The sequence below is a fragment of the Hemiscyllium ocellatum genome, chromosome 31 (genome assembly GCF_020745735.1).
Source record: "Hemiscyllium ocellatum isolate sHemOce1 chromosome 31, sHemOce1.pat.X.cur, whole genome shotgun sequence".
In the NCBI taxonomy this organism is placed as follows: Eukaryota; Metazoa; Chordata; class Chondrichthyes; order Orectolobiformes; family Hemiscylliidae; genus Hemiscyllium; species Hemiscyllium ocellatum.
In genome coordinates this window covers 53,250,942-53,276,001 of record NC_083431.1, presented here as the reverse complement: position 1 = coordinate 53,276,001, position 25,060 = coordinate 53,250,942, and the positions used below count along the sequence as shown (strand labels likewise).

General features: G+C 41.1%; 1 protein-coding gene across 2 annotated transcripts in view; it reads left to right on the top strand.

Annotated features, from left to right (window-relative positions):
- Positions 1 to 25,060, top strand: part of LOC132830572 (protein CASP-like) — a 596,312-nt gene that overhangs the window by 400,127 nt on the left and 171,125 nt on the right. For both annotated transcript variants that reach the window (XM_060848388.1, XM_060848389.1), the window contains exons 9-12: positions 8,852 to 8,900; positions 9,961 to 10,065; positions 17,511 to 17,699; positions 18,251 to 18,309. In XM_060848388.1, the coding sequence (XP_060704371.1) occupies positions 8,852 to 8,900; positions 9,961 to 10,065; positions 17,511 to 17,699; positions 18,251 to 18,309 (402 nt within the window). The remainder of the gene's footprint in view (positions 1 to 8,851; positions 8,901 to 9,960; positions 10,066 to 17,510; positions 17,700 to 18,250; positions 18,310 to 25,060) is intronic.

Sequence of the window (25,060 nt, the reverse complement as noted above, 5' to 3'; positions counted from 1 at the left end):
AGAGACATTGCAGAATGGGGTGGTATACAGAGGAACCTCAACTATCTAAAGGAGTGGGCAGGAAGTATTTTGTTTGATTATCCAGCATTCAATTAACCAATTTCGGATAAGATAGTTAGCCATGCATCGGGACCTGACTATCTTGTTGGGATGTTCCGAAGTTCGGTTAATCAAATGTCGGATAATCGAGGTTCCGTTGTATAAGGATCTGGGTGTCCTGGCACGTGTCGTATTATGTTTATATGCAGGTACAGCAAGTGATCAGCAAAGCAAATGAAAGTTTGATGTTTAATTCGATGGCAGTGGAATATGAAAGTGTGAATGATTTACTACAGCTGAACGTAGCTTTCATGAGATCATATCCAGAATGCTGTGTACAATTTTGGTGTCCTTATTTGCAAATGTAATTACACTAGTAGCAGATCAGGGAAAGTTCAGTTGGCTCACTTCTGGGGTGAAGGCCTTATCTTAGGAAAAACAATTGAACAGTTTGGGCCTATTCATGTCAGAGTTTAGCAGAATGAGAGGTGACCTTATTGAAACATGTACAAAGCTTTGTGTGGGAGAGACGAGGATTAGCAGACACAGTTTAAGGTGGAATTGAGAGGATTGTTAGTCTGTGGAATTCTCTTACACAAAATCCAGTGGAGGCTGGATCATTGAATCTATTCAAGAATAAGTTAGATTTTTAGTATATAAGGAAGTTGAGGATTATAGATGCAGTCAGAAAAGTGAAGCTGAGATCATAGCCAGTTTAGCTGTGATTTTACTGACTGGTGGAGCAGGTTTTGAAAAACTGAATGAACTGTTCCTGTACTACTCCTGCTCTGCTTTCTTGAAGCCAACTAGCAATCCTTTCTGCCATTTGTCCCTGATTCCATATTCTCTGAAATTATGTCCCCGTGTTTGCATGGATTTCCTCTGGGTGCTCCAGTTTCCTCCCCCTGTCAAAGATGTGCAGGTTAGGTGAATTGGCCATGCTAAATTACCCATTGTGTTCAGGGATGTGTAGGTTAGGTGCATTAATCAGGGATAAGTGTAGAGTAGTGGGAATTGAGTTTGGGTGGGATACTCATCGGAGAGTGATTGTGGGCTTGTTGGGCTTAAGGGCCTGTTTCCACACTGTAGGGATTCTGTGATTCTATTCTATGAAATAAACCTTCCTTCCAATCCCGCAGCTCCCTTTCCAGCCCCACCTCCTCCCTTCCATTACACAACGGACCCTTCAAGCCAGCGACCAATTGGATTAGAATTTACAAAACACTTTGCACTTCAGACTTCTGAATATTCTACCCATTTAGAAAATATCACTACTTTTGAATTCCATCCTACAAATAAAACCTAGTGCAATTTTAATGTGTTTGTAAATGTATGGCATCCCTTCTAGAGTTTGATGTATTTGTACTTCAAGTTCCCTTTGATTCCTTGAACGCTGTTAAAACAAGTTAAGTGACCACTCTATTCTTCCTGCTAAAATGTTTAATTTCACATTTATCTATGTTGAACTTCAGTTATCAACATGAAAACAGAAAATGCTTCAGAAACTCATCAGCCCAGGCAGCCTCTGAGGAGGAAGAAATACAGTTAACATTTCAAATTCAAAGACAACTCCTCAGAAGGCTTCATTCAGATCTCCAGCATCCACTGTAGTTTGCTTTTATCCATTTCCCATTTGTTTGCCCATGCTGTAATTTGTTGCTGTTCCCCCCGCACTCCAATTTGATGTTGTCCCAAATTTTAAAGTTATGTTTTTAATTATAAATTACAAATTGTCAATATAAATGTTGATCTATAGATCCTTGTAAATTCTCATCTTCTTCCATTACAGTTAATACTCCATTCATGCTCTGCTTTCAGCCTTGGAGCCAACAAGTAATCCTTTCTGCCATTTGTCCCTGATTCCATATTCTCTGAAATTACTCATTAGTCTATAATGCAGAACCTTATGGAAATCCAGATAAATAACATTACAGCATTATCATTGTCTATAATTCTAAATAATTTACCTGCAGAGTTTTGCAGACAGTTGCATTTACTAATGCGACTATTATAGTGTGTGCATTCCCTGACATGCAGTTTCAGTGTGTTTGATTAACAGTGAAGTTCAAAGCAGCTGCCTGACCCTGTTTTCTGCTTCCCGCCGTCTTGAGAGGGAGCAGTAAAGAGAACGGTGCATGGTAGTAAACAATGCGGGGAAACATGGGAAGGGAGTAGAATCAGAAAGAAGTAGGAAGTGAGGTAATGGTGGAGTGGATAGAGATTTGAGGAGTGCACTCCCATGGTGGAGAAAGCAGGCAGAAATGGGCAATTAATGCTAGAAAGCAAGTGAGAAGTGGACAATAATGATATCAGTGGCAAGAGAAACCACACGTGGCAGAGAATTGATTGGGAGCCAGGTTCCTGCTCATCCTTTTTAGCATTTATGGACATCTAAGGCTATTGAAAAATTATACAGTCTCTCTCTCTGTCTCTCTCTCTCTCTCTTCGTCCTCCCTCTCCCTCTCTCCTCCTCTTCCTATCCCCTCCATCCCACGCCCACAAACTGCTCTGGGTTAAAATTGATCCTTGGTCTTTATTCCTTATATATCATACAACTTCAATCTAAAAAATTAATACAGCATCCCCATTAGCATGATTTATGGATGTAACATTTATGTATTCTTAAGATAAAATCTGCCATCGTCATACAAATTATCAGCGACCAAGTCCAGTTGATGGAATTCCTTACTGTGATATCAACGTTTTCGATCTTAAACAATTCATGAACCATGTTTTGCGCACACAGCCATTCTATAAATCTACTACAGTTATTAATTGTTAGATTTGTGAATGGTATTATCAAATTTCATGAATTAACATGACCATTTAACAGACTAATAGTCTTTCACTGTATTTTGAAGGTTCACATGTACATTGCAACTCCAATACACAATCTTATTTATTACGCAGATTTAAAAGGGTATGCTGGATAATCGGTTTGGTCATCTCATTCCCAGATTTAACTGAACTATTTACATAAGAACATAAGAAGATGGGGCAGGAATAGGCCACCTGGCCTGCTGAGCTTGTTCTGCTATTCAGTAAGATCATGGAGGGTTGATGTGGATTCAGTTCCACTTACTCACCCGCTCACCATAACCCTTGGTTCTTTTACTCTTCAGAAGTCTATCTATCTTTGCCTTAAAAACCTTCAACAAGGTACCCTCAACAGCAACTAAAATATTACCAAGTCCTACTGTTGTCTCCTGGGCTGTTCGCTATTGCATAATTATCCTGGAATGCAAAAAATCACCTTGGCTTCTATTTTTAACTGCATACCACCTTCCTGTCATCTTAAATCGCCTGCCCCTCTACTCTTTGCCTTAACACATGCAATGAGGTCATGAATTTGCATGTCATGAAGATTAAGACATTCTAGTAAATTAGAATTATAGAATCCCTGCAATGTGGAAACAGGCCATTTTGGCCCAACAAATCCACACTGACCCTCTGAAGAGTAACCCACCCAGATCCATTCCTCTACCCTATTACTCTACATTTCCCCTGACCATGCACCTAAACTACACATTCTTGAACACTATGGGCAATTTAGATTAGATTACTTACAGTGTGGAAACAAGTCCTTCGGCCCAACAAGTTCACACCGACCCGCCGAAGCGCAACCCACCCAGGCCCATTCCTGACATTTACCCCTTCACCTAACACTACGGGCAATTTAGCTCAGGCAGTTCACCTAATCTGCATATTTCTGGACTGTAGGAGGAAACTGGAGCACCTGGAGGAAACCCATACAGACACGTGGAGAATGTGCAAACTCTACACAGACAGTTGCTTCCTTATCCTGTTTTTAAATCATATCGGTTTCCTTAAGCAGTCTTCCTTCCCTAACCCTAAACTTGTATCTGTTTCTAGTTTCTTTCATAGTTTTCCCTGTGCACTCCGTGAAATCATCTTTATGGGAGACCTACCTAAATAAATCCTTCCAACCCTCCAAGATGTCTATACTCCTCTAATTCTGGTGCCATGCATTTCCTTTTATAACTTGTGTGTGTACCTTCAGTTGCCTCGGCTCTAACCTTTGAAATTCCCCTGCACCTCTCTGTAGCTTGTTTTCCTGTTTAAAGCAAATGCTTACTAACTGCTGATTACCCACATTAATCTATATTGTGAATGGTTTTCCCAGTTCAGGTGTTCTATTTCTCTTATTTAAGTTTACTGTCATTGCCTCTCTTACCAAAAAAATGTTCTTGCAAGCTACTATCCCATCTTCAACCTCCTTTTCCTCTCCAAGTTCTCAAAGGTGTTGTCACCTCTCAATCTCCAACTCAAAATCCATGCCATTTTTCACACAATTTCTCCAGTCAGATTTCTGCCCTTACCACAGTGCGAAACTGATCTTATCGAAGTCACAATGACATCCTCAATGACATTGTAATAAAGGTAAACATTCCCCCTCAATCCTTTTGACCTGCCTATAGACTTTGACATAGTTGACCATACTACCTGCCTCCAAAGAGTCTCCATGTCATCCATATGGGGAGACGTACTCGCCTTTGATTCCATTCTTATCTATCTAGTCAATTGTATTAGTTCCTCTTCCTACTCCTGCAATATAACTTATGATGTCTTTTAAGATTTGACTATTTGCTTCTCCTAATTTCTACTTACTGGCTGTTCTTCAACACTTACCTGACAGCACAGTGTTAGATTTCGCATGTAAGCTGACAATATCAGCTCTTTTTCGCCACTACCTTCATTGACTCCTCCATTGTTGCTAGACTATCGACTGGTTGACTGACTTCCACTCCCGCATGAGCTGAAATTTCCTGCAGTTACCAAGAAGACTAAAGCATTTTTGTTTTCAGGCCCTGCTCCAAAATTTATTCCCCAGCTGCTAACTCCAATCCTCTTCTTGGCAGCTATTTAAGATTAAGCAAATCTTTTTCCAGTCTTGGTGTCACATTTGATACCAATTTGAGCTGCAAACTTAATTTTGTGCAATCATTAAGGCTACCTCCATAATATCACCTAGGTCTGTTCCATTTCAGTTTATTTGCTGAAATCCTTATTCATGCCTTAATGCTTCTTTACTTGAATATTCCGATATACTTCCTGCTCTCCATGGAACAGTTTCCCCTATGTGAATTTGAGATACTCTGAAACTTTGCCTATGTCTCACACCAAACCTCTTGCACCTATCACCTCTTGCTCACTGAAATTGAGCGATGAGGAGATACTAGATAGGCTTGGATTGTTTTCTTTAGACCAGAGAAGATTGAGGGGGTGGGGGGACATGATTGAGATGTAAAGATTGTAAGGGGAGGAGATTCAGGCAGATTTGGCAAAAAAGTTTTTCCCTCAGCGGTGAATCTGGAATGTACTGCCTAGGAGGGTAGCAGAGGCTAGAAATCTTACAACCTTTAAAAGATATTTGGATCACAGCATTCAAGGATATGGGACAAATGCAGGAAGGAAATTGGAATTAGTGCACTTTTAGCGGTAGTTATGTCAGTGCAGACTCTGAGCCAGAGGATCTTTCCTGCACTACATGGATCTAGTCATAGAGCCATAAAGATCTACAGCATAGAAGTAAATGTCTGTGCAGTGAACATTAAATTAATAAGTATGCCCACGTACCATGAGTGAATTTTTAAAAAATGCTGCTGTATAACTTTAAATTGATTGTATGGTGCCGTAGTGAGTGAGAAAAGCCACACCATGGTCATGCAGTGTTCCATGTCCACCATTGCTGGTGGTGCCCCAAGAGCAAACTGAAGACATGAAGATTGTCAGTGGTTTATAGTGAACATAAAATTTGCTTTGGAGCTTTACATGGACTGACAACTTGACTTCATTTTAGTTATCAAGATCAGGTGCAGGATGATATCCAAATATTCCCTACTTTTGTGACATCAAATGATACGTACAAAACAACCTTGGTTATCCAAACATCAATTATCTAAGCTTCGGATTATCTGAGCAAGATTTCAAGGTCCAATAAAAACGTTATCTGTTATCTCAATGGTTACTTATCCAAACAAAATACTCCCTGCCCGTTTCGTTCAGATAATCGAGATTGTTTTATAATTTCTTAAAAACATATTACGCAATGCAGTCCTTAGAACAGCTTGGTCAACCTATACTGCTGATAGCACTGTTGATGACACCTTCAATCACTTTACAAATGTTGAAGGGAGTGATTATGGGCAATAATTAGTCAGATTGGACTAATTCTGCTTTTTGTTGACAGGGTATACTTGAACAATTTTCAATATTTTTGCTTAGATGTACCATTCACAGTTCCTCAAATACTGAAGCAGTCTGTGTCCGTGTGCAGCAAAGCCTAGATAGCAACAAGGTTCGTAAGTGGCAAAAAAACTTTCTCAGCACAAAAGTGGCAAGCAACAATCAACATCTAGGAGATAACATTGATAAGGAATATTAATAAGTAACTGAACATACTAACATTTTAAATATCATGAGTAGGTCAGTGGATAGAACTTTTGAGGCATTTCTGCCTCTTGGTGCCTGTTGCCATCCATCAAGCATATGTCAGAAACCTGGTGGAATATTCTCCACTTGTCTGGATGAGTACAGCTCCAACAACACTCCAGAACCTTGGTGCCATCTAGGACAAATCAGTCTGTTTGGCACTCATTCACCACCTTCAGCATTCACTCAGCATGATTTGTTTCACAGCACCTTCAAATCCCAAGATCTCTACCACCTGGAAGGTCATGGACAGCAAATGCATGGAAATCCCACCAAGCTAAATGCCATCCTGTCTTGGAACTACAATATTGTTTCTTCACTGTTACTAGGTCAAAATTCCAGATCTTCCTTCTATCATTGTGGGTGTAAGTAAGCCACACACTTTCACACTCACACTCAGTATTTTGATGTAGGTTAAAATTCATATTTTCCCACAAGAGTGCAATGCATTGCTTGTGTAGTCAAATTTTGAACTTATTTAAAAAGAAAAGTTGCCAGTGGTTCCTAACTTTGTGGTTTTGTCTTACTATCCATGTGGTTTAATTTTACTTCAGTACTTGGTATAAATTTTATTTGACGTTTATTGTAATACTGTGCAGATTATAGGGTATCTGCTGCAGGTATTTGCTAATGATTTGAATCCTGATATGTGCAAAAGAATAATAGAACTCAATATTAAATTGTTCCCAGAAGATAGCTTCTTTGAAGGCAGTGTCATTTTCAGTTTTCAGAATTTACAGCAAGGGCTTGGTAAATAGACAATTGATAACGTTAGATACTAACAGGACTTTTGGACTGAGCACTGAATGCTTGAAACTTTTTCAGTGACCTTATACAAGAATTGGTCCCTAAAGTTATAGCCCAGGGGCATGAACAAACCAGGATCTGTACGAAAAGTTTTAAGTCCAGTGAAGTGTCTCAAGAGAAATTATTTTTGTAATATTAGTCTTTTGGATGCATGTTTATTTTTAATGCATAGATATTGTTGGTAATTTATAGAAAAGGTTTGTTTTTTATCTTCAATTTAATATAAGTGATTTCTACTTAATAAATGAGCTGTCTAATGTGTGCCTGACTGAGGCTGCTGGAAGATTGCATGTGTTTTCATCTACTTTTTATGAAGAGGAAAGAAAATTCTGGGTGAATTAAATGAGGCAAAAATGGAAAATCTTAATCAGATATGTTGCTTAATATTATTTCTGTTAAAAGTAAAATCACTGAGAACAGTGATATTGCTGAAGCTATTCAACAAACACAGAATACCAAATATCAAACAATTTCAACAATTTAACGAAGGGATTTAAATTAGGGAACAACTGACCAATTCTATTCTGTGGATCGGCTGTGTGTTTTGAGTATGTTAATTTAAAGAAATCCACCTGGTGCTCCGTATCAGAAGAGGTTAAAGATTCTGTCTCTTAATCATTTGTCTAATCTGTTATGTCAGAAAATTCAGAATTACAATAGCTTAGCTTTAAATATCAATCTCAATCTAAGACCTGATACAGAAATTTGATGCCTTTAAATATCTTAATGATGTAAAATTTGACTGGTGCTATGGGAAAGAGATGATTTGATGTTGTAATTTAAAGATTTTTTGTGAATAGCCACAGCGAATATGTTGTTTTGTTACTGTTCCAACTTGTTATGGACTGTTTTTTGTGATTCTTATCAAATAAATGTTACTGCCTTGCATCTCAAAACTATTTGAATGAAGATCTGTCAAAAGATAATCACAAATGTTAATAGGCCCGTTATATAGTACTGTTGTTCATTTTATCAAGGCTGAGGGCTACACAGAGCTAAATCTGATCTTTGGTTTGGCCTTTGTTACCTAGCTAACTGCTACTCGGTTCGGTTAAGCAAGAATAAAATTGTATATATGCGAGTTATTTTCCTGTGTTGAGTTCTCCTGTGTAATGCACTTTTTTCTAAATTCCCTTGTGCAATGCTATGATTTGTTCATTGCTCCTAGTGTGATATACTTTTCAGACTTGAAAGTTTACTTCCAGCTTCCAGTACGTAATTCATATAGACTCCTGCTGGCCTCAAACAATTCCTTTATTAGCCTAGTGAGAAACATAATCTGTGAGAATTGCTGTCAGGTAATAGAGAGTGTCTGAAGTTGTTTGTACAGTTACAATTGTGATTTATTTGTCTAAAAGCAAACAAATAAGATGGGCATAGATACTAAGCATATTTGTAACTAGCCCTAAATATAACATCTGGACGAAATTTCTCTGTTACACTGAGGACATTTCTATCCTTAATGAATATACCTGGGGGTGTGCCATCATTGTGTGGACCTATTGGTATTGTGTTCAGGATATTACTTCATTAATTGTTGAATCTCTTACAGAGCAGATGAAATTGAAATGATCATGACAGATCTGGAAAGAGCCAATCAGGTAACTAATTTTTAATGCTTTGACTAATAATTTGCTTAGGCCAGTTGACCACCCCCTTCCCCTTGTCCCTCCCCTCATCACTTTGACCCTCCTCTTGTTTCCTCGTGCACCTCCCTGTCCCATCCCCTCTGTGTATCTCCTCATCCATTCCTTTCATCCAATAAGTTTGCCAACTCATCTTATCCCCTCCCCTCGTCAACTCATCTGTCCCCATATTTTCTCATCCACTTCCCTTATCACTTCATTCCCTCACGTCATCACCTTGTCCCTCCCCTCTGATCAACTCCTCCTCCACTCCTTGATCTCTTCAATCCCCTTTTTGTTCCAGCATCCTGACATGTCCTTTCCTGCCCATCCCCTCTCCTAGTACTAATATCTAACTTCATTCCTCAATTGTCTCACCTTCACCTTCCCACTCTCGTTCCCTAGAGGATCCCCACCTCTCCTTTCCCAATCCATCCCACCCCTTCTTTCTCCTATCTTCTCACTCATCCTCTCCCGAGCCATCTTTTCCAAGTAATTTCCACCTCTCCTCTTCTCTTCCTTCCCTCCTCTTCCCACCCTCCCCTCTCCACTCCTTTTCTCCCCTCCACTCCCCACCCACCCCTCCTCTCTGTCATCTCCACCCTTCCTGTCCCAGCCATCCTCAACCCTCTTCTCTCATTCATCTCCATCCCATCCCCATCCCTCATCTCCCATTCCTCCCCTCTCCCATACCAAGAGAAAGATCCTTTTGGTCTCATCTGTGGAAAAGAAATTGAAAATAAAATGTCGTTCCACTTGTTTTTGTTGCTTCTCAAAAACTCGCTGAGCTGCAACATTAATATCAGCAGGGATTCCTTGCTCCTGGCGTTAAATTACTGTCATAATCACTCAATTATTTCCTCCTTGTACTGTTTAAAACGAATATCCATCACTTTCAGTATTTTCTTTTTACATTTATTAGGTTGACTGTTAAGGAAAATCTGTTATAGTCACTGACGCAGAAATTGACTAATGGGCCTATATAATTTGTCAGCTGTTGAATGAGTGTGTTTTGTTTCTTTTCACTTTCCTTCAGAGGGCAGAGGTGGTTCAGAGAGAAGCAGAGGCCTTGCGTGAGCAGCTTTCCTCAGCTAACCAATCCCTGCAGTTGGCCACTCAGATCCAAAAAGCTCCTGATGTGGTAAGGCATTAACATGATGAGTGGAATGAAGGGTTGACTGTTGCACACATTTTTGACTTAAGAGCTCTCTAAATCACTTTCCAACTGTAAACCTATTAATTTTAGATCAATTTTCTACATTAAAGATTAACGCACCAATGATAGTTATGTAGTTGAACTGAAAAAGCTGGTAACATGGTTAAGATATAACTTAAAATGAAGAGAAATGTACTGGATGGGTACATTAGTAGGAAAGGTTTCGAGGGATATGTTCCAAATGCTGGCAAACTGGACTAGATTAATTTGGGATATCTGATTGGCATGGGGACTGAAAGGTCTGTTTCTGTGCTGAATAACTATGACTGTAAGAGGCTGAAACAATGACACCAACTTTTGCACAGAAATTTTTTTTTTCTATCTTGTTAACATTAATTTGTTAAAAATGTGTTAAAATAACTGTTCATCCATGTGATTCAGTGACATTGTAATCTTAATGTCTGGTTTTCCTAATTTTGAACATGTACTAACTAGACTTAGCATGATTCTCAGGCAGAGGCTGCTTAGCTTGACCTTATCGACCACATTTCTCTCCGCCATATCAGTCTACCTGCAACAAAGACTTTATTGACCTTGCAGTTGACTAACTTCCAGTCTTAAAAGAAAATGACTAGAAATATAACATTTGAACTTTTTCACAGTCACCAAATACTATTGTCCCAAAAGCTATCTTTAAAGACACTCTTTGCTTGACAGAGGGCTTTTTCATCCTCCTGGCACTACAGTGTCACTCTGCCTCTGTTCTGTGAGACAGCAAGCACCTTTTAGGTGGATGTTCAAACCTCAACAGATTTGGAACAGATCTTCTTGAGAGGAAGTGAACTCATTTTGTAATCAGAATTTAAGCTAAGTTAACAGTCGTCTAGGCACCAGAATGAAACATTAGAATGGAGTTGCAACACCAAAATCTGCATTTATTTGGTGTACTTAACATGATGAAATGCCTAAGGCACTTCGCTGGGGCATAATGAAGCAAGACGTAACATCAAGGCCTTACAGCAAATGACCTAATCTTGATCAAAAAGTTATACTTTAAAGGACAACAGAGGGAGAGGATTTCAAAGCTTAGGGTTTTGGCAGTTATTGGCAAGTGGACCAATGACAAAACATTTAAAATTGTAGATGCTCAATTGATCAGAGTTAGATGATCACAAATATTTTGGAACAATGAAGTACTGAAAGACATTATAGAGGTAGCAAGGGTCGAGGCCATGGGTGGACTGAGAAACCAGGACTTGTATTCTTAAATCAAAGCCTTGTTTGACCAGGAGTTCGTCTGGGATACTAAGCATAAGAGTAATGAATGACTAGGACACCGCTAAGGGAAATTTGGATGACCTCGAGTTTTTAAAAGGTAGAATGTAGTAGTCCAGCCGGGAATACATTGGAATAGTCAAGTCCAGAGGTGAGGATTTCAGAAAAAGATGAGCTAAGATATGTACAGAGTCAGACAATGTTATGGTTTGAAAATCAGTTTAGCCTTAATGCTGTAGATGAAGAGAAGCTGTTCTCAGACTCCAGTATGTCAACCACGTTGCAAACAACTGGGTTCAGCCTCAGTTGCAGGGAGAGTGAAGTTGTTGTGGTTCTGTTCGCCGAGCTGGGAGTTTTTGTTGCAAACGTTTTGTCCCCTTTCTAGGTGACATCTTCAGTGCTTGGGAGCCTCCTGTGAAGCGCTTCTGTGCTGATTCCTCCGGCATTTATACTGGTTTGAATCAGCCGCTTCCGGTTGTCAGTTGCTGTCCGCTGCAGTGGCTGGTATATAGGGTCTAGGTCGATGTGTCTGTTGATAGAATTTGTGAAGTAGCTGGTAGCTAGAGACCAGCATTAATCATAAGGACCAAAGATGATAGTTTCCAGCTTCCTTATCTTTAATTGAAATAAATTTCTGCTCATTCACCACAGGATATTAGACAATTTGTCTAATAATCTAGTAACAACGATGGGAGAAGTGATTCTGTGATGGTTGTCATCAGTATATCTTGAAAACGAATGCCTTGTTTTTTGATAACATGTCAAGGGCATTATGTAAACAAGAAAGAGAAGAATTGGTCACGATGTAGGAGAAAGTGAGGACTCCAGATGCTGGACATCAGAATCAAAAAGTGTGGCTCTGGAAAAGCACAGCAGGTCAGGCAGCATCTAAGGAGCAGGAGAGTTGATGTTTTGGGTATAGGCCCTTCATTAGGAATGTTTCACAATCTAAATGAGCACAGGCAGGAAGGAATTCCTGAAGTCTTTATATAAGAGAACATTCTTGAGCAGAGCATTTGTTGCCCAACAAGAAAGGAAACAGCGTGAGATCAAATTCCCAGGAAGCAGGTAGGATAAGAGGGGTTATTTTAGTTATGAAAAGGACAAAAAAATTCAGTGATTGCAAAGATATCTGATCAGATAAATTTGAATCAAGCATTTATGGGTAAAACAACTAGTTCAAAATGGGAAACTTTTAAAGAATGTATAGCTAAGAATAGCACCGAGAGACTAGGCATCTTAGGAGATGGTCGAAATGGATCATACATCAGGCGCTACTTGTATACTTGATATTGATTCCCACCTCATCTCTTACGCAGTCTAAGAGTAATCCCAGAAGACCCTTAGGATTACCATAGAAATGCTCATAAAACTACAAGGTGTTGAAAATAATCTTGCCATCCTTGTATGGGAGCCTGCAGTCTCTGTGACATAAGCAAAATCCTGCAATGTATCATGCTTGATAGCACTCAGTCAGCATAAGCAAAACAACAATAAGTTCAGAATTATTTTCCTCACTAATTTACAAGTTGCAACAGTGTCACTTTCATGTTCACTCCTTTACGCAGACTTCATAGTCTATATGATCTGAAATGTATCCTTCCCAATATCAATGGTGGGCGGCACGGTGGCACAGTGGTTAGCACTGCTGCCTCACAGCGCCTGTAGACCCGGGTCAATTCCCGACTCAGGCGACTGACTGTGTGGAGTTTGCACGTTCTCCCCGTGTCTGCGTGGGTTTCCTCCGGGTGCTCCGGTTTCCTCCCACAGTCCAAAGATGTGCGGGTCAGGTGAATTGGCCAAGCTAAATTGCCCGTAGTGTTAGGTAGGGGGTGGGTGTGGGGGTATGGGTGGGTTGCGCTTCGGCGGGTCGGTGTGGACTTGTTGGGCCGGAGGGCCTGTTTCCACACTGTAAGTCTAATCAGCATCATGTTAACAATGCACCAAGCTTCTGGTATACCTCATGCTGCAACGTGATCTCTCCTTGACAGATGATGGACTAATAAACACCTGAACTTATTTGCAGAACAGGCTTTGAATTTGTAATGTGTTTATTTACATAACATAGTTCAACTACATTTTGAATATTTAAGAGTAGGTTTTTTTTTGCCTTATTGTAGCATTACTGTAAAACTCATTTTCTGTGAAACAAAGACCACTTACTGTAAGTTTCCATTAAATTAACTTCCATGACCAAGTTGACTCAAGCTTTAAAACACCATAAGGCTGCAAAGTTTTAGCTGCTCTTGCCATATTGCCTTTTTCTGTGCATTGCTATCAATGTCTGAGATGATATATCTGCTCATCAACCACCCAGTATACAGAGTGAACCAGCCAGGCATTGACCCTGACCTTTTCAGAGAAGTTAGAAATAGCTGTTTGTAAATGTAAGGTTGGAGTTGGCTGTTCTTTGAATCATGACCCAAGGTTTAGTACAGTGCTTTGTGAATTGCATGGAAAGCCCTCCGAAAATGCTGCATGTTATTGAGACAATGGAGTCGCATCTATCAATAATACTTGATATTTGCAAATATGACTTATGGTTCCCTGAAATGATAAATTTGTACAAGTTTACACCACTATTATGTTGCCAGTGACAAGTTTGTTCTTCTGTCAGCTGTCAGATCAGAATTATAGCATCTGCTCATCTTTGTGTGAATTGAAGTTGGCAATAACCTAAGATATATATGATTCTAGAAGTGTAGAAAGTAACGTTTAAAATGAGAAAAATGCATTTTGTCACAGGATTCATACTTTGTTATGAAGTAATAATAGTCCTCTGTCAAACATAAAAGAGACCTTGTTGAGGGAAAAGCCCCAGTACAAAGCCAGGGTTCTACGCAGCAGGATTAAACACACCTGTATTATTAATATTCCCATTCTACCACAGGCATACATTTCAAATCAGAAATCTTGAGCTTGTACACTGGTACTTCATAGCAGTAGGGTCATAGAGAAGTATAGCTTGGAAACAGAGCCTTCGGTCCAACCTGTCCATGCTGACCAGATATCCCAACCCAATCTAGTCCCACCTGCCAGCACTTGGTCTATTTCCCTCCAAACTCTTCCTATTCATATACCCATCCAAATGCCTCTTAAATGTTGCAATTGTACCAGCCTCCACCACTTCCTCTGGCAGCTCATTCCATACACATACCACCCTCTCAGTGAAAAGGTTGCCCTTAGATCTCTTTTATATCTTTCCCCTCTCACCCTAAACCTATGCCCTCCAGTTCTGGACTCCCCGACCCCAGGGAAAAGACTGTGTCTATTTATCCTATCCATGCCCATCATAATTTTGTAAACCTCTATAAGGTTACCCCTCAGCCTCCGATGCTCCAGGGAAAACAACCCCAGCCTATTCAGCCTCTCCCTGTAGCTCAAATCCTCCAACCCTGGCAACATCCTTGTAAATCTTTTCTGAACCCTTTCAGGTTTCACAGTATCTTTCCGATAGGAAGGAGACCAGAATTGCATGCAGTATTCCAACAGTGGCCTAACCAATGTCCTGTTCAGGCTCTCCCTGTCCACCCTGTCTAACCCTCTGATTAACTTATATGTCTCTATTAAGTCACCTCTCAACCTTCTTCTCTCTAACGAGAACAGCCTCAAGGCCCTCAGCCTTTCCTCGTAAGACCTTTCCTCCATACCCGGCAACATCCTAGTAAATCTCCTCTGCACCCTTTCCAAGCTTCCACATCCTTCTTATAATGCGGTGCCACCGTGCCTTCCATTTTGGTGTTATCCACAAACTTACTAACTGTACCTCTTATGCTCGCATCCAAATCAGTTATGTAAATGACAAAAAGTAGAGGGCCCAACACCGATCCTTGTGGCTCTCCACTGGTCACAGGCCTCCAGTCTGAAAAACAACCGTCCACCGCCACCCTCTGTCTTCTACCTTTGAGCCAGTTCTGTATCCAAATGGCTAGTTCTCCCTTTATTCCATGAGATCTAACCTTGCTAATGAGTCTCCCGTAGGGAACCTTGTCGAACGCCTTACTGAAGTCCATATAGATCACATCTACTGTTCTGCCCTCACCAATCTTCGTAATCCAAGATGGAGGATGGGGAAAATTTCTGGCTGTAAGAGCTGCTCCTTTTTTTGAGGTATCTTAGGTGCTGGTGGTGATTTCCTCAAATTCCAAGTGTACATCTAATTACTTTTCAAATATTATGAGGGTTTCTGAGCCTACAAACCTCACAGAAAGTTCCAGATTCCCATCATTTTCTGGGTGAAGCAATCTTTCCTCACATTCCCCCTAAACCTACTGCCATTGCCTTAACTTTGTATCCACCTACTCATTGATCCCTCTATAAGAAGGGAAGGTTTATTCCTGTCTACTCTGTCCATGCCCTTCATAATTTTACATATCTCAATCATGTCCCCTTGCAGCCTCCTCTGCTTCAAGGAAAACAACCCCGGTCTGTCAATGCTGATGGAGTCTCTAGACTCGAAACATTAGCTGGCTGTCTCTCCATGAAAGATGCCTAACTCGCTATGATCGCCAGCATTTGTTGTTTTCCTTAGTCTGTCCAATCTCTCTTCGTAATGAAACATCACCAGCCCAGGCAACACCCCTGGTAAATCCCTACTTCACTCTCTCCATCTATCATATCCTTTCTATAAAGTGGATTCCAGAACTGCACATAATACCCTTGCTGCGGCAAGGATAGCAACCTTTCTCCTAAATACTCTGCCTCAACTGATAATGTCAAGTATCCCATGTGCCTTCTGAGCCACTTTAGCGTAACTGTCCTCCTATTTTAATGGACCACTGGACATGTACACCAGGGTTCTGGAATCGAGGTGCTGGAAAAGCACAGCAGTTCAGGCAGCATCCGAGGAGCAGTAAAATCGACGTTTCGGGCAAAAGCCCTTCAGGAATACAGGCAGAGAGCCTGAAGGGTGGAGAGATAAATGAGAGGAGGGTGGGGGTGGGGAGAAAGTAGCATAGAGTACAATAAGTGAGTGGGGGAGGGGATGAAGGTGTTAGGTCAAGGAGGAGGGTCCTACTGTTCATTGTGTATTCCCTTGCCTTGTTTGTTCTGCCCAAATGCACCACTTCGCATTTATTTAGATTAAATTCCATTTGCCACTGATCAGCCCATCTGACCACCTGTCCTCCTTTAATCTAAGGCTGTCCTCTCTTTTTTTTAAACCATCCCACCAATTTTCATATCATCCACAAACTTAATTATCAACCCTCCTACATTCAGGTCTAAATTGTTTTTATATACCACAACCAGCAAAGGCACCAACACTGATCTTTGCAGAATCCCTTCGGGCACAGGCTTGAATCACAAAAACATCTGTCAACCATCACCCTCTGCTTCACGCCACTCAAATCAGTTCCATTCTGGGAAGGGTCACTGAATCTGAAACATTAACTCTGCTTCCTCTCCACAGATGCTGCCAGACCTGCTGAGAGTTTCCAGTAATTTCTGTTTTTATAACTACAGTCAATTTACTACAAGCATCTGAGCTATTCTTGGATAAGATGTTTATTATATTGGGTTTATGATGAGCAAAATAAACACAGTTAGGCAATTGGTTTTGTTTTGACTTCAAAGCAGCAAAATCAAGTTTTATAATTTGGTTTAGACGAAACAAGTGTATAATTCAGTTCAGTGTAATCAGTCACCTCAGCAGAAGAGATATCTAGTCTTTGGAGTTTATAAGCCAGCAGACCTTAAATAGAAGTTTTCAAGTTGTTAGAACTGAAAAAGTTCAGTCCCTCAGAATTGTGTAAGATGCATGCCTCAGGCTTGGACAGGAATTGTAAAATTATCTCCAGAGTCCATGGAAAATAATCTGATAATGGGATACTTCGGTGATCACAGCATTGACTGACATATAAACTCTTTTAAGGGCAAAGTAATGAATACATTCCTTTGTTTGTGTCATAAACTTATGTTCTGTTGTTAAAGAACTTTTGCAGCCCCTTGTGAATAGGCTTCAGTGATTCGCTGTAACTTTAAAGGAACAGTGAAAATTAAACATGTAATCTTTCAAGCCATTTAATTCTGGGTTCTAACTTGATCAGTTTACTCTCAGCTGGGAAACATTTCCAAAGGTGCAAAACATTTAGTATGGTACTAAAATAATTTCAGGAAAGCTACAGTTCATACAAAACCTGTGTTCTGGTTATTAGGAACAAGCTATCGAAGTGCTAACACGATCAAGTCTGGAAGTTGAATTGGCAGCAAAAGACCGTGAGATAATGCAATTGGTTGAGGATGTACAGAGGTTGCAGGCAAACCTGACCAAACTTCGTGAGACCTCAGCAAGTCAGGTCTCACAACTGGAGCAGCAGCTCAGTGCGAAGAACAGCACACTGAAGGTAAAAAAACACTCAATTTTCAAATTATAGGCATTATCAAATAAATGTATTCAGAGACAGACTTCAGATTGTGCTTTTAACCTATAATTTTTGAAGCAAGTATAATTTTTTGAACCTTACTTGCATGTCAACAGATTACTTTTGCAAATGCCTGCCTGTTCTGGACTTGCTTATCTTATTTAATTTGCACAGATGTTGAATCATTAGCAATTGGGTAAGTTCTGGTACATTACTGTGGTGAGGAGAGTATCTAATTCAGAGCTCATTGCTGAAGAGGAAAAGTAACATAAAGAAATTCAAGAATTTGTAGACCAGGTATGAAACTGCTATTTCCAATGAACGTATGAAATTATTTTTACTTCATTGAAAGGTAGTATTTTAGGAAATGGGCTGAGAGCTATATGATTGAACTTTTGTACAAGTTTTCTGATACTATCATGAAATTATCTGTCTTATTGTGAGTTTGCAGAATTTAACTTCTGTGCTGTTGTGCTGAACAGTAAATTCCTGCACTTTTAGTATATTATAAATCATTTCCATCTATTTTGAAGCATCTAGAGGAAAAGCTGAAAGGACAGTCTGACTATGAAGAGATTAAAAAAGAGCTGAGGTGAGTGTTAATTCAGTATGAGACTTCCTATACATCTTGTGAAAAAAAGTAGGAAGTTTAGCTTGAAACGTGAGCTGTCATTCATTCGTATTCCCAAAATCTATTTAGCTTACTTCCCTCTCCCAAGTCTATGGAATCCAATTTCCCTCTGTACACTGATATTTACAGACGTTCTGTTCTGCAAAGCTTTCTCAGAAGTATACTTAAGGGGTGTGAATTGGAAGCGTACATCCATAATTTCCTGGGACCTTCCATAGGTGACTTTGCCAAGACTTGACATTTGTCCTTCAGGGGAGCACTGAATATGAATATCAGTCAAAGGCAGGATATAATTTGGACTGTTGCCATCATGAGAACATGTGATCGCTGGATCATCTTCTGAAAATGTCTTTTATTGTTGAAATTTTCAATAGAAATTTGTTTTCAGGGCATTTACTTCTTTCTTCGACTTATTAGGTCTGTCAGATATACACACTTTCCAAAGGCTCACATGAGGCAGCATCCAAACTTGTAAAACTATATTACTGTATTGCAGTTACAATAGAATCATTGAACACCATTGGAACCACTGTGTCTGTGCCAGCTTTTTTAAAAATTAACCCTACTCCATTATTTATTCTCCATCACCCCAAAATGTTTTTTGTTTCCAGTATATAACCAATTGCTTTTGAAATCTACATTCTCTACCTTTTATGGTAGTGTATTCTACCTAACAAAAATAAATCCAACAAACTCATTCATTTGTTAAGACCTACTATTTTCTTTTAAAGATTATTAATGGTAGTACTTATCTCCTTGAGACATTTTTCTTTCCATATTCCATTTATTTTTCTTATTGAAATGTTTCAGGACCTGAAAGGTCTTTTTATTCGTTTAAGAAATTAGTCTGATCATAAAAATAAGGTATTGGTTCTGATCCTCAGTGTGCATTGTGAACCTTATAGTGGTTTATAAGAATCATAAGGGGCATGGATAAGGTGAATTGCCAACATCTTTTTCCCCAAGGTAAGGGAGTCCAAAACTGGAGGGCATAGGTTTAAGGTGAGAGGGGAATGATTTAAAAGGGATCCAAGGAATAGCATTAAGATGCAGAGAAACCATCAGCCAGGGGAACTATTGGAGGCTAGTACAATAACAATAATTAAAATGCAACTGGATGGGTGTATGAATAGGAAGGGTTTAGAAGGATATGGGCCAAATGCTGGGCAAATGGAACTAGATTAATTTAGGATACCTGGTTGGCATGGATGAGTTGGACTGAAGGGTCTGTTTCCATGCTGTGCAACTCTGTAACTCTTAAGTTGTGATAGACTGGGCAATAATCATTTGAATTTCAGTCAAAATTATTTTCTCCATTAATTTATTGAAAATGAAATGAATTGGCATCTGAGGATCTCAACAAAAGGAGTTGTATCCTGTAGCTTTGATCATAATACTTTTTGTCAGTTTTCACTCAGGAACAGGACATTGTTGCTGATGTGAATATTGAGTCACAATTAATTAGAATGGATGGCTTTGAGGTATGTAGGGAAGAGGTGTTGGAAATTCTGGAAAGGGTGAAAATAGATAAGTCCCCTGGGCCTGATGGCATTTATCCTAGGATTCTGTAGGAAGCAAGGGAGGAGATTGCACAGCCATTGGCCTTGATTTTTATGTCCTTGTCTACAGGAATAGTGCCAGAATACTGGAGGATAGCAAATGTGGTTTCCTTGTTCACGAAGGGGAGTAAGGATAACCCTTGTAACTATAGGCCGGTGAGTCTCACTTCTGTTGTGGGCAAAGTCTTAGAGAGAATTGTAAGGGATAGGATTTATGAACATCTGGATAGGAATAATATGATCAAGGATTGTCAGCATGGTTTTGTGAAGGGCAGGTCGTGCCTCACAAACCTTATTGAGCTCTTTGAGAAGGTGACTAAGGAAGTGGACGAGGGTAAAGCGGTAGATGTGGTGTATATGGATTTTAGTAAGGCGTTTGATAATGATCCCCATGGTAGGCTACTGCAAAACATACGGACGTATGGCATTGAGGGTGCGTTGGAGGTTTGGATTAGGAATTGGCTGGCTGGAAGAAGACAGAGGGTAGTAGTTGATGGTAAAGGTTCATCTTGGAGTGCAGTTACCAGCGGTGTTCCACAAGGATCTGTTTTGGGACCATTGCTGTTTGTCATTTTTATAAATGACCTGGAGAAGGGGCTAGAAGGTTGGGTGAGCAAGTTTGCGGATGATACGAAGGTCGGTGGAGTTGTTGACAGCGAGGAAGGATGTGGCAGGTTACAGTGGGATATAGATAAGCTGCAGAGGTGGGCAGAAAGGTGGCAAACAGAGTTCAATGTAGTGAAGTGATTCACTTTGGTAAGAGTAACAAGAAGGTGGGGTGCTGGGCTAATGGTAGGATACTTGGTAGTGTGGATGAGCAGAGGGATCTTGGTGTCCATGTACACAGATCTCTGAAAGTTGTCACCCAGGTAAATAGTGCTGTGAAGAAGACATATGGTGTACTGGGCTTTATTGGTAGAGGAATTGAGTTCTGGAGTCCTGAGGTCATGTTGCAGTTGGAAATGACTCTGGTGCAACCACATCTGGAGTATTGTGTGCAGTTTTGGTTGCCATACTGTAGGAAGGATGTGGAGGCACTGGAACGGGTGCAGAGGAGGTTTACCAGGAAGTTGCCTGGTATGGTAGGAAGATCGTATGAGGAAAGGCTGAGGCACTTGGGGCTGTTTTCATTGGAGAAAAGGAGGTTTGGGGTGACTTGATAGAGGTGTACAAGATGATTAGGGGTTTAGATAAGGTTGACAATGAGAACCTTTTTCCACGTATGGAGTCAGCTATTACGAGGGGGCATAGCTTTAAATTAAGGGGTGGTAGGCATAGGACTGATGTTAGGGGTAGATTCTTTACTCAGAGAGTCGTGAGTTCATGGAATGCCCTGCCCGTAGCAGTGGTGGACTCTCCCTCTTTATGGACATTTAAACGGGCATTGGATAGGCATAGGAGAAAGTGAGGACTGCAGATGCTGCAGATCAGCACTGAAAATGTGTTGCTGGAAAAGTGCAGCAGGTCAGGCAGCATCCAAAGAGCAGGAGAATCGACGTTTTGGGCATGAGCCCTTCTTCAGGAATGAGGAAAGTGTGTTCAGCAGGCTAAGATAAAAGTTGGGAGGAGGGACTTGGGAGAGGGGCGTTGGAAATGCGATAGGTGGAAGGAGGTCAAGGTAAGGGTGATAGGCTGGAGTGGGGGCGAGCGCGGAGAGGTCAGGAAGAAGATCGCAGGTTATGAAGTGGTGCTGAGTTCGAGGAATTTGACTGAGATAAGGTGGGGGGAGGGGAAATGAGGAAACTGGAGAAATCTAGGTTCATCCCTTGTGGTTGGAGGGTTCCTAGGTGGAAGATGAGGTGCTCTTCCTCCAGCCGTCGTGTTGCTATGGTCTGGCAATGGAGGAGCCCAAGGACCTGCATGTCCTTGGGGGAGTGGGAGGGGGAGTTGAAGTGTTGAGCCACAGGGTGGTTGGGTTGGTTGGTCCGGGTGTCCCACAGGTGTTCCCTGAAACGTTCCGCAAGTAGGCGGCCTGTCTCCCCAGTATAGAGGAGGCCACATCGGGTGCAGCGGATGCAGTAAATGATGTGTATGGAGGTGCAGGTGAATTTGTGGCGGATATGGAAGGATCCCTTGGGGCCTTGGAGGGAAGTAAGGGGGGAGGTGTGGGTGCAAGTTTTGCATTTCTTGAGGTTGCAGGGGAAGATGCCGGGAGTGGAGGTTGGGTTGGTGGGGGGTGTGGACCTGACAAGGGAGTCACAGAGGGTGTGGTCTTTTCGAATGCTGATAGGGGAGGGAAATATATCTCTGGTGGTGGGGTCCGTTTGGAGGTGGCAGAAATGACAACGGATGATATGATGTATGTGGAGGTTGGTGGGGTGGTAGGTGAGGACCAGTGGGGTTCTGTCCTGGTGGCGATTGGAGGGGCGTGGCTCAAAGGCAGAGGAGCGGGAAGTGGAGGAGATGCGGTGGAAGGCATCGTCGATCACGTCTGGGGGGAAATTGCGGTCTTTCAAGAAGGAGGCCATTTGGGTTGTACGGTATTGGAACTCGTCCTCCTGAGAGCAGATGCGGCAGAGCCGAAGGAGTTGGGAGTATGGGATGGCGTTTTTACAGGGGGCAGGGTGGGAGGAGGTGTAGTCTAGGTAGCTGTGGGAGTCGGTCGGTCAGATAGGCATATGGAGGATAGTGGGCTAGTGTACGTTAGGTGGGCTTGGATCGGCGCAACATTGAGGGCCAAAGGGCCTGTACTGCGCTGTATTTTTCTATGTTCTATAAGTTCATAAGATATAGGAGCAGAATTAGGCCATTGAGTCTGCTCCGTCATTCGATCATGGCTGAGAAGCTCATAACCCCCATTTTCCTGTCCTCTCCTCATAACCCTTCAACTCATTGCCAATTAAAAATCTAACTCCTCCTCAAATTTATTCACTGACCAGCATCCACCTCACTTTGGGGCAGTGAATTCCACAGATTCACAACCCTTTGGGAGAAGTAGTTTCTCTTCAACTCTGTTTTGAATTTGCTACCCCTTACCCTCAGACTATGACCTCTCGTTCTAGATTGCCCCACAAGAGGAAGCATCCACTTCTCGTCAATTTTATCCGCACATTTTTCATCTTGAATCAATTTGATCACCTCTCATTCTTCTAAATTCCAGAGAGTATAGGCCCAAACTGTTCAAACTCTCTTCATGCGACAGACACTTCATCCTTGAAATCAATCCAGTGAACCGTTGAGCAGTGTTTTGACAGTAGTAATTTACAATTTCCACACTCGCAAGTCTTTGGATGAAATCTGGAAAATGCTGGGGCTTACCATGCAGCAACACTTGCTGTACAGTTCAACAAGGTGATTCTTCTTTAACTAGTAGTCACTTTCCACAAACCGCTTACTATATGGTGGCTTTTCATCGCTGCCATTGCAGTGTTTCATGATACCGCAGCCAAATTTGCTGACAGCAGAAGGATAGGCAGGAAAACAAAGATGTGAGGACAGCCTACAAAGGGCTATTGATAATTAAAGTGAGTGGATAAAAGTTTGTTAGTTGGAGTATTATGTTGAAAAATGTGAAGTAGTGGGAAGAATAGAAAGGCAGAATATTATTTAAGTGGAGAGTGTCTGTAGAATGCTGTGGTTTGGAAAGCCATGAGTGACTTTGTACATGGAACAAGTCGTATTACTATTGTGCAAAACATTGGTGAGACCACAGGTGGAGTAATGCATACAGTTTTGCTCTCCTTATTTAAGGAGAGATCATCTTATTCTTCTCAGGCAATTCCTTGTTCAAGGATGACATGCTCTGTATGAAAAATGACTTCTCAGATTACTGAAAAGTCCAGTACATGCCCGACACACTCTGTCACAGGTGAAGCAGGCAGTGTCTGGGGGAAAAAAAGCGTATGGGATGCCCAGCTTGCCACATGCTCTTTAGTCTGTCACACTTGACTTCAGTTTGCTGTCAGTCTTCAGACTCAAGGTGTTCAGATCCTTTCCAGATACTTACCCTCCACTTTGAGCAGCCTTGGACCAGGGTTTTCCTTGGTGTCGGTATTTCCCAATATTGTTGTGGATGTTACACATTTTCAAGAAGGCTTTGAGGATGTCTTTGAAGCATTTCTTTTGCTCTCCTCAGCAGAAGAAATCCATTGGCTGATTAGGTACACCATTGTCACTTTTTTTATTTGGTATGTTGAACCTCTGAATAGTGTACTTAGATTGGGAATCTCTTTTCAGGCATGTGAATAATGGAGCTGATTCATTGTGTGTTCAGTGCTTTGATACTGGGGGTATTGGCCTGAATGAGAAATCTGTCAGTGGTGTCCTTGCTAATGGATTTGCAAGACCTTGTGGAAGCAGCTCTGATGGCACTTCTCCATGGTTTTGAAGTACCTGTTGTATATAATCAATGTCCCTGAATCATACAAGAGGGCATGCACTCCTATTACTCTGTAAACAATGAGCTTGTTACAGAGTTTGAGGACTTAGCCTCCATGCGCACTCTTCGTCAGCTGCTTGAAGGCTGTACTAGCACAACAAAGGTGGCAATGAGCTTCGTTATCCTTCCTAAAGGTAAGATCTCAAGGTATGGAAAGTTGTCTATATTGTCCTAAGATTTGCTTGTATATTTTGAAATTTCAGAGGCAATGCAATGTGATAGGAACAGGTTTCACGGAATCAAAAACTTTGGTAGAGGACCTGTGTCTTAAATACGTAACAAAGACCTATGCTCTGTATGCCTCGGAGAAGGTGTTGATGATGATTTGGAGCTCAGCCTCTAATGACGGCGGACACAAGCATGTTGACATTCCATAATTCAGTGATAGAAAACGAGACTACCTTAGCTGTGGCCTTCAGGCAGTGGATGTTAATTCTGTAGATTAGTTCCACCCCAGCAGGGAGCTTGTTCAGGATGAGGTGGAACATTGCAGTGAGAAAAATGGATAAGAATGAGATTGAATTTTTCAAGAAGGTGACTACAGGTGTGAAGATGAGGGAAGTACAGTTTATGGACTTGGAGAAAGGATGTTAACAAGGATTAGCATGACAAACTGGCTAAGAAATTAAAAAGCTATGGAATCATGCACAATTTCACAAATTGGATTCAAAATTGCCTTGAATTGCCGAGGAAGCAGAGGATGATGGTCGAACAGAGATTTTGTGTCCATTACCGTACCACAGGGTGAATCCTTTGCTGTTTGTTGTGTGCATAA